Source organism: Neopelma chrysocephalum, unplaced genomic scaffold (assembly GCF_003984885.1).
Source record: "Neopelma chrysocephalum unplaced genomic scaffold, ASM398488v2 Primary Assembly neopelma1_96315, whole genome shotgun sequence".
NCBI lineage: Eukaryota > Metazoa > Chordata > Aves > Passeriformes > Pipridae > Neopelma > Neopelma chrysocephalum.
This window is the reverse complement of record NW_020924963.1, coordinates 1-8,456: the sequence shown is the minus strand read 5'-3', so window position 1 is coordinate 8,456 and position 8,456 is coordinate 1. Positions and strand designations below refer to the sequence as shown.

Below are 8,456 nucleotides of genomic sequence, written 5' to 3'. Positions count from 1 at the left end.
CTGCCTCACCGGGCCCATCGCCTGCCCCTGCCCCACCGGGCCCATCGCCTGAACCTGCCCCTGCCCCTGCCCGAGCGCAGCCTCACCGAGGGGCTGTGCCCTCCCAGTGGTGACTCTGGGCACCCGGAGGGGCTGGTGGGGCCCTGCCCTGCCCTGTACTTGTGGGGCTGGTGGAACCATTGTCGTCATTATGGCTTCGACTGCAGCCTGCTAAATTAAATGGGGTCCCCGGTGCCCGTGGAACCCTGGGGCCATGACCCAAGCCCCGTGTTCAGCGGAGTCACTCCTGAAATCATCGAGGACACGCTGATGCACTTGGCCACAGAGAATGAGCAGTACCTGAGTGAGCTGCCGGAGCACGCCGGGAGCTTCAAGGACACGCGGATCGTGGGTGAGACTGACTTGGCTACAGCAGCCCCTGGGGCGGGTCACAGCTGTACAGTGAGCTTCACGAGACTGAACCAGTGACTGCTGTGCTCTTTGCAGAATTTATATTCCTTTTGTCTGAAAAATGGCGCTTGGACCAATCGACGAGGTACCAAGCAGTGGAGTTACTTGAAAGGTAACAAGAGCCCAGAACACCTGGTTTGTTTCCTGTTCTCTGGCTGTGCTGCCCATGCTCTGTCCTGCCCTGTCCTGCTCTGTCCCCCCACCCAAACCACACACGACTTCTCTGTGTGTCGAGTGCTCTGTCTCTTCATCCATTTAATCCAAATTACCATCTCTGTATATATACTCTGAATATATGTGGAATTGCCTTCCTTCCTCAGCAAAGAGAACTGTGCTCTGAGCAACTGTGAGTTTTGCAGGTTTATGATCAAGCAGGTAGAACAGCTGTGGGAGTCCTCCAGTGGGAGTGTTAAAGGTGGTGCCCAAGGACAAGGGAGCAGCTGGAGCTCCGTGAGGGATCAGATAGTCAACACCTTTGTCCTGCGACTCGTGTCGTGCATTCAGCTCGCGAGCAAACTCTCCCTGCACTATAGCGTAAGCCAGCTCGGCCTGTCCTTGCTTTAGCAGTGGGGTTCAATCTGCACTGTGTTCACCTCTCTTAAAAATAGATTTCCTCTCTGAAAGGCAATAGTGATGATCAAATGCAAAAGACATGACATTCCCTTCAGGGCAGGCAAATTGCCACTTGTCCGGTGACGATTTGCAGGGAAATGTTCCCAGTGCTGGGGAAAAATGGGCAGGAAACATTTAGCCTGTGGTTGTCAAAAATTGTATGGCCACAGGGGTTCACACCTGCCTGGGGATGGTTTATGGAGTTGAGGAAAACTGTGGGAAAGGTCCGAGCTGGGTTTCTCATGCCAGCTCAAAGGGCAGGCAGGTGAGTCGCAGCCTCGCGCTGAGCGGGAGGAGGGAGGTGAGGGAGCACTTTGTTCCTACCAAGGGCCTTATTGCCTGGAAGATGTCTCTTCTCTTTTTTCCTCTTCAGAGAGTGACCAGTGACACAGCTTTAAAATTTCTGCAATCCTTAAAATACTCTTACACTAAACAGGAGTTGCTGGAGTCAGAGCTTGCTGTTTTAAACACTCTGCGCTTCCACATCAACGTGTCCACTCCGTTGGCCTATGTGGAATTGCTTCTGGAGGTTCTAGGTGAGAATATCAATCAAAGAGAATGGGAAGGAAGTTTTTTAAAAGGGTAATAGAGCTGGTGCTGATCTGAACCAAAACATCTCATATTAGAAATTTTTGCACATTGAAACGTTCACATTGTCCAGGGCTTCACTTTTCGGAGGAGAACTTTGTCCTTTGTAGAGCATGATGAATGTTGCTGGACAGCCAGTTTAAACCCCCCAAACCTGGTGTAAGGCTACATTTTCTACAATCACTCACCATTTTCTTGGCCCGGGTGTGACAACCTGAATGTGAGAGTGAGTGAAATTATACTGAGGCTGAGGGAACATGTGGCATTCAGAGACAGGGCACTTTTCCTCAGAAACTTCCATCCCTCCCTTACAGTACCTAACATTACTAATTCAATTTATTGACCCAAAATGTTGGCCTGATGGTGTGATCTCTGCCAGGACACAATGGGTGCTTGCTTCCTGCTAAACCCTTGCACCATATGTGTGTGCAGCTGCTGGACTTCTGCTACCTGTCCAGAGAGACCATCTACGACACTTTGCTGAAGATCACCATCGAAAACTCCACACCCAGCAAGCTGCAGGTGTAAGGGTCTTACCTGACTATGAATTAAAACCCCTTTGAAATTAAAACCCTAAGAAAAGCTAATGAATAGTAGCATAATTCCCATTATGCCATTTTTGGGGCATCTTTTAAAAAAAATTGTGGGGGCTTTCAGCATTGTTTCTTAATACAGCAGTTCACAGCAGCGTGTTTCTCCACAGCTGCTTCAGGGGCAAGGAAAGTTTTTTACTTGGTCATGAAAGTCTAGCCATGCACTATCAGTTCCATCTCCCAGTGTCAGGCCTTGGTTGGCCTGAACAAGCCAATGTGTCCTGGGCCTTGACAACTGCAGCAGCAGGTGCTTTTGAGCTGTGAAGCAGCGTTTTACACCTGAACACACTTCTCCTTCTGCAGAGCCAAGTTTTTGACAGTGAAGGAAGATTTCATGCTCTTGGCTGTTGGAATCATCAACACAGGCATGTTCATCCTGAGCCCTGGGCACTGGGAGCAGGTACAGGTGCTGCTGAACGTGTTGGCTCTATAGGAACGCGACGCAAGGGTGGTTTATCTGTTTCAGCACAGCAAGGAGATAGGTGGGGCTGTGCTGGCAGTGGCATGAGGGAGGGAACATCTCAGGGGTTTTAGCAGGAAATTCCCGGGCCTCAGGAGGCCATGGTGTGGTGCAGCATGTACTGGCACTGGTGTGTGTCCTTGCCTTCAGTGCTTCACAGCCAGGACAACCCCCCACATGCAGCGTTTTGCTGGCAGGTAGAGAAGCAATCCCGTGGGACAACTCCCTGTGAAATGTGCCCATGGAGCAGTTACTCTTGTTAGGCTGTAAACTCACAGCCTTTAGGCACCTTATCTTTTCTGTTTTCAGGTTTTGGAGCATTTGAACTGTATCACTGGCATTACTCCACAAAGCATCCAGGAGTTCTCGTACGCGGTGCTGAGGCGCATCCTGGGCAGCACCGTGCCCAGGCAGCACCATGGGAGCTGTGGAAGCAAAGCTCCCAAAGGCAGGATTCTGCCCCTGAAATAGAACCACCTCGTCTGGAACTGTCACACTGCTGAACCCACAGTTCCTCCCCTGTGACACTACCTGGGCTCCCAGCAAAGCTCGGGATTACCTTTGGTCCTGAGCACCAGGGGTTCTGGAACAGCCTGTCAGTCGTGTGTGAATTAGCAAAGCTCGTCCTGCCAGGCATCACAGTCACGCTTTGAAGGGAGGCCCAGCAGCACAGCAGTGTTTAGAAACGCCTCTTTGGGACCCAGAGGTTTATTGTAAGAGGTGCATCTTTTAAGTTGGGTCAAAGTTCCCTTTGACTGAAGAGACCTCTCACAGTAGTCATGTCTGAAAGGTGCTGCTGTGCCTGGTGCTCAGCCATGACCAGGATTGCTGGGAGCAGCTCTCACACCCACGTTACAAAAGGTGCTGTGCTGTCTCCACCTGCTGCTTTCCTAAAATCCCTGTCTCCAGCTGCCTGTGACTGTTTCCCCTCTGCCAGCACTTGGAGCACTTTTGCTCTTGCCCTACCACAGGCAGTAATGACCAGCATTGTGACAAGGACAGAATCCTGTCATGACAGCAGGTGCCCAGGCAGCATATCCCTGTGAGTGCCAGGGTTTGTGCTGTGCCAGGCAGAGCTGAAGGAAAGCACTCAGTGAGGAATAGTTCTAGTGTTTCCTCAGTGCAGCCCTGTGCAGGAATAGGCTGCAGGAGGGATTACAAACTGTTTTAAGTGGTATCAAACCTTGTGGTACAAAGAAGTGCTGATGTGACTTGGAAAATACTTTATTTCGAACTGTAGTTACTCTTTAATGACCAGGCAGAGTTGTGAGAGTTTTTCCATGTTATTCCCTGTGTTTGTAACATTGGCCATAAACCCCAAAAGTACCAGTTTAGCATCCATTTAATAGCTGAATTTATTCTGTTCAACTCAATGATACAACTTTGCATATTGCTTTTCTATAAACTACTTGTAATAATGGCATTTTAAATAAAGTGTCTTGTGGATTTTTGGTATTGTAAACATTTTGTACTGGTTAATATTAAGAGACAACTTGCCTTTCTCCAACGTTAATGCAGACACCCACAGCTGCCAGGTCAAATTATGACCATGGTTACTTGTTATAGAATTGGGATGAGACCCAGGCAAGGCCCCATTTCAGGTTAGTTAACATGAATTTTAGTGCTTTTGTCCATTGCTCCTCAGAGTTAAATTGTGTTTTAATTGAGTAAGAGCCACCACTGCCACCTGTGTCTTCAATCTTTCCTTTCTCCACGTCCATCCTGTATCACACACAAGGTTTTATTAGTGCATTCCTCCTGCAAACATTTAATCTCAGTATGACATCAAGCACTAAATTTTCAATCTGACATTCATACCATCCTGTAAAAATACTTTGTTTTTAAAGGGAATCTAACAAGCCTCAGGTCTTCACCTGAGGGGCTGGCTTTAAATTTCAATTAAACTAGTAAGTGCACATGATAAAGAATCCCAGATGACTCCAGAAAGCCAGGACTGAAACACCAAGCAGTGCTAGGGACAGCACACAGGGGTTAATTTGACAGTTACGTGGCAACACTCACCTGTAAGGTAAACAAAACCGAGTTTCACCTTTTTCCACTTCCTCTTTAAACTGCTGCACACAGTCCAGGAACGCCACCATGGCATGGTCAAACTTATTGTCCCAGAAGAACCTCAGACCTCCAGAGCAGTACAAGGGGAGCTCCTGGAAAAGAGGTTTGTATTGGGCACCCCAAGCACTTGTTTTACAGTCACTGCAGCTCTTTAACTTCATGTGAGCCTTGAATTTGTCACGGGACACTCAGAAACACTTTGTGGCACAGAGTAAGTGTGACTGGTTTTGTCTCGGTGCCTGCCATGCATTCCTGACCTCCACCAACCCCAAATCATTCCATCCACCTGCCAATCACCCCAAATCATGCCATCTGCCTCCAGCCAGCTATGGTGTATTCAGTTCTGTCACTTTTAACACCACGGGCTGGCAGAAGCAGTGGCTTGATACAGGATGTGGAGTGAGATGTTACCATGCTAGAGGAGCTGGGGCAGCCAGCTCTCCTGGACCCCACATTCATAAACACCAAGTTTGTTTGCTGCATTCCCAGGATGACCACAGCTCTGGCACTCAATGTCCCACGATTCGTGCGGGATCTCTCACCTTGGATTTATCTGTGAGGGACTCCAAATACGAGTGGTTGCCATAGGGGACAAGACGGTATCTGAAAGGAGACAGGATTTACAGGCACCTCAGTCTGCCCTGCCTTTCTCTGGGCTGTAAGGGACCTGTGTGTGGTACTGTGTGTACCTCTGAAACTTCAAGCCCATTTTGTTGGCCAGGGCGTGCAGCAGCAGCACTGTCTGGCCCCAGGCAGCGTTGATCTCATTCCATTCCACAGGAACGCTGGGGAGGCGGCCAAGCCTGAAGTTGTTTATGGTGCCAAACTGCCCGCTGTGCCTGTGATAAGAGGAATTATAAGTGAGCTGGGCTGGGAACAGCTCCTGGCACAAGAACCAAACAGGGGCTGTGTCCCAACAGCACGGCACACACAGTGCCAGCCACACACACGGAGGGTCTGGGACTTTGCTCAACGAGTGTATGTAAATACCAGCCACTTGTCTTCTTTTTTTTCATAAAAACACAACTAAAAAAACGCAACCAGCCCCCCTGAACCACTTGCTCTGTGACTTCTGATGCCAGTGTCACTGCTGGCTGGCACAGAGGGTTACTGGGGTTGGTGAAGGAGCCATTTACCAGTCCCACAGCCTGGCACACCTTGCTCAGCTGCCGCTACTGGGAGCTGGGGCTGGGGGGTAACTGTGACCTGGCTTGCACCTTTCCTGTTGAATGCAGTGTGACTGAAACAGCCCCACACTGCAGCTTCCAAGCAAAATGGACACGATACTCCAGTGACTACGTTACCAGATATGAAAGGTCGCATTGAAAACATTGGTTTTCTTTAATTTATCCAGCTGCATCTGGGCATAGCGCATTTGGTTGTCCACGCTTTTCAGCTCATCATCCAGCTCCAGCTGCTGCCTCTTGAACTCACAGTATTCCTTCTGATACCTTTGAGCAAAAGCAAGACAAGAAGTGCTAAGTGCCACCTTTTGCATCAGAGGGATGTCTCTGTGGGTCAGTTTGGTCTGGCGACCTTCCCTTCTGCAGAGAACAAGCCATTGGGCACATTTACAGGTATCTCACATTACAACCTCATTTCTTTGTTGCCTCCAACCCCCACCACAGGCTGTAGGTACAGTTCACTCACTGAGCCTCTTCCTGCTCCAGCCGCTCGGCCTCTGCCCTGACTCTCTCGAAGTCCTCAGCTACAATCTTGCGGTTCTTCTCCACATCCTCCAGCTCCTGAATCAGCTGCTCCTCCTCCAGCGCCAGTTCTTTCAGTTCTGTCTGTAGCTTCTCTTTATCGTCCTCGTTCATCTGTTCCAGTATCTCCAGACATCTCCTAAAGGAGAGCAGACAGGATTACCAAAACAGGGATCCTGGGAAGTGCTCCACTGCCAGTCCTCGCTTCCGTGGCAGCCCCTTGCACCTCTTGCCAACCCCGACCTCTCCGTGCTGATCCTGCTTCAAGCTACAACAACTTGGTCTCGGGTCACCCCTGGATCACTCACTTGTAGTTCTGGCACTCGTTCTCCGTGATGTTGAGCTGTGTGTCCAGCTGGTCCAGCAGGGTGTCTGTGCATTCCTCACACAGGGGGTGATCCACGTCTGTCTGCCCAGACATGATGTCAAAGAGGTCGCCGGTGACCTGCAGAAAGAGCTCACCTTAGTGCAAGTGGAGCCATGGGCAGCTGCCTGCTGGCTTTCAGCGGCTCCAGTTGGCAAAGTCTTCCTTGGGGGTCAAATATCAATTGATACAATCCAGCTTTACTGAACTACTCACCAACCAAGCCCCTGGAAGGCCAGTACTTCACAGAACTTTGCAGTTTAGTTTTGCAGGGCATCAAGCAAAACTGGTGCTGCATTCACAAGTACCCGAGTTTACCAGCTCAAGTCCCACTTGCCTTCAGTCTCCGGCTGAGGTTTTCCATGGTGCCGCCATCTGACGCCTCCCCGATCAGGGTGAAACTGTTGGCACTTTCTGTTGACATCATTCTTGGAAAGAACATTACTGAGATGAGTGCTGAGGGGCACGGGGAAGCAGCTCCAGTGCCAGACCTGGACTTGGGGCTGGGCCAGGATGGGGGAGCACAGGGGGCAACCTGTGTTTTGGGGGCTCTGCCGGGTCTGACCCACAGCTGAGGAGCAGCCCCCCGAGTGCTGAGTAGTTCTGTGTGCCCGAACCGCCGAGCAGCCCGAGGACCACGGGGCTCCCGCGGGGGAGGCTCTAAGGTCCGGGGGGGACCTTTTCCCGTAGCATCGGCTCGGGCTGGCTGGAAGGAGCAGGAGGGCTCCAAGCTGGGCCGGGCCCGGCGGGAGCGCAGTGACAGCGGCCGTACCTGGCTGGTGGGATGAACCTCCTGGACACGCCATCCTGCCGATTCTCCGTGAAGGCTTCCTGGGGGCAAGGGGGTACCGTCACCGGAGGGCCCGGCGGAGCCGCCGCCGCCCCCCGCCGTGCCCGACCCCGCCGTACCTCCGTCAGGGCGCTCTCCTCTTCGTGCGCGTCCCCGGGCCGGGCAGGGGCGGCGGTCACCAGCGGGGCTGCGGGAGAGGAGGCGTCAGCCGGGCCCGCGCCTGGGCCTCACCCCGGCCCCAGTCCCCCGCCCCGCCCCGCCGCGCCGCGCCGGCGGTACCGGTGAGCTCCTGGATGGTGAGACGGTCGAGGACCTTGAAGGAGGTGTCGAGCTTGAGCGGCTGGAGGCAGCGCTGGCACACGAAGCTGACGTGCGCGGTGCCGCCGCCCGCCCGCGCTGCCTCCATCGCGCCGCCCGCGCGCGCCCCGCCATCGCCGCGCGCCGGACGTGACGCGCGCGGGGCGCGGTCCTGGCAGGGGTGTGTGTGCGCGCGGGGCCGCCCGCGCCATTTTCCGTAGCCCCTCCCCGGCGCTGCTGGTGCTGGTGGTGGTGGCGGCGGGGCCGGGTGTGAGCGGCCAGGACCCGGCGGCGCGTGCGCGCGCAGGGCGGGGGTCACGCGGGCGGCGGGCGCGCGCGGCATTGGCGGGCGCGCGGCGTGAGGTCACTTCCGGTGTGGGCCAGGGGGAGCGGAGCGGCCCCGAGACCGGACCCGCCATGGCCTCGCTGCTCAAGGTGGACCCGGAGGTGAAGCTCAAGGTGCGCCCGCCCCGCCCGCCCGGTCCGGCCCGCCCCGCCGCCTCCGCCCCGCGGCCCGCGCCGA

At 53.5% G+C, this 8,456-nt stretch overlaps 2 protein-coding genes across 6 annotated transcripts; one reads left to right on the top strand and one right to left on the bottom strand.

Annotated features, from left to right (window-relative positions):
• Positions 1 to 38: 38 nt before the first annotated feature.
• Positions 39 to 4,165, top strand: CNTD1 (cyclin N-terminal domain containing 1). 4 transcript variants are annotated; one of them, XM_027708555.1, is made up of 8 exons: positions 52 to 135; positions 171 to 391; positions 487 to 562; positions 810 to 984; positions 1,436 to 1,598; positions 2,030 to 2,172; positions 2,547 to 2,643; positions 3,013 to 4,165. In XM_027708555.1, exons 2-8 carry the CDS (start codon positions 220 to 222, stop codon positions 3,204 to 3,206), a joined length of 1,020 nt encoding a protein of 339 aa, XP_027564356.1. In that variant the 5' UTR covers positions 52 to 135; positions 171 to 219; the 3' UTR covers positions 3,207 to 4,165. The 4 variants fall into 4 exon arrangements, with proteins under 4 accessions (XP_027564359.1, XP_027564358.1, XP_027564357.1 ...); XM_027708558.1 differs by having other exon boundaries at positions 39 to 391; positions 1,499 to 1,598; XM_027708557.1 differs by having other exon boundaries at positions 39 to 391; positions 2,083 to 2,174.
• On the bottom strand, positions 4,028 to 8,082 carry BECN1 (beclin 1). Of its 2 annotated transcripts, XM_027708554.1 has the most exons (11): positions 7,916 to 8,082; positions 7,756 to 7,823; positions 7,619 to 7,677; positions 7,184 to 7,274; positions 6,791 to 6,927; positions 6,427 to 6,621; positions 6,081 to 6,227; positions 5,466 to 5,615; positions 5,319 to 5,379; positions 4,726 to 4,868; positions 4,028 to 4,425 (listed from the first exon to the last, which is right to left on the bottom strand). In XM_027708554.1, the coding sequence occupies exons 1-11, from the start codon at positions 8,040 to 8,042 to the stop codon at positions 4,257 to 4,259; spliced, it is 1,347 nt and encodes a 448-aa protein (XP_027564355.1). In that variant the 5' UTR covers positions 8,043 to 8,082; the 3' UTR covers positions 4,028 to 4,256. The 2 variants fall into 2 exon arrangements, with proteins under 2 accessions (XP_027564355.1, XP_027564354.1); XM_027708553.1 differs by having other exon boundaries at positions 4,041 to 4,425; positions 7,619 to 7,823; positions 7,916 to 8,054.
• Positions 8,083 to 8,456: the final 374 nt, after the last annotated feature.

Excerpts from the sequence above, each read along its gene's own strand:
- CNTD1 (XM_027708555.1), top strand. The coding sequence starts at position 220 with ATGGGGTCCCCGGTGCCCGTGGAACCCTGGGGCCATGACCCAAGCCCC. Across the intron at positions 985-1,435 it reads AACTCTCCCTGCACTATAGC|AGAGTGACCAGTGACACAGC; the intron begins GTAAGCCAGCTC and ends TTTCCTCTTCAG. Across the intron at positions 2,644-3,012 it reads GCCCTGGGCACTGGGAGCAG|GTTTTGGAGCATTTGAACTG; the intron begins GTACAGGTGCTG and ends TTCTGTTTTCAG.
- BECN1 (XM_027708553.1), bottom strand. The coding sequence starts at position 8,042 with ATGGAGGCAGCGCGGGCGGGCGGCGGCACCGCGCACGTCAGCTTCGTG. Across the intron at positions 7,824-7,915 it reads CACCATCCAGGAGCTCACCG|CCCCGCTGGTGACCGCCGCC; the intron begins GTACCGCCGGCG and ends CCTCTCCCGCAG. Across the intron at positions 6,228-6,426 it reads CTGGAGCAGGAAGAGGCTCA|GTATCAGAAGGAATACTGTG; the intron begins GTGAGTGAACTG and ends TTTTGCTCAAAG.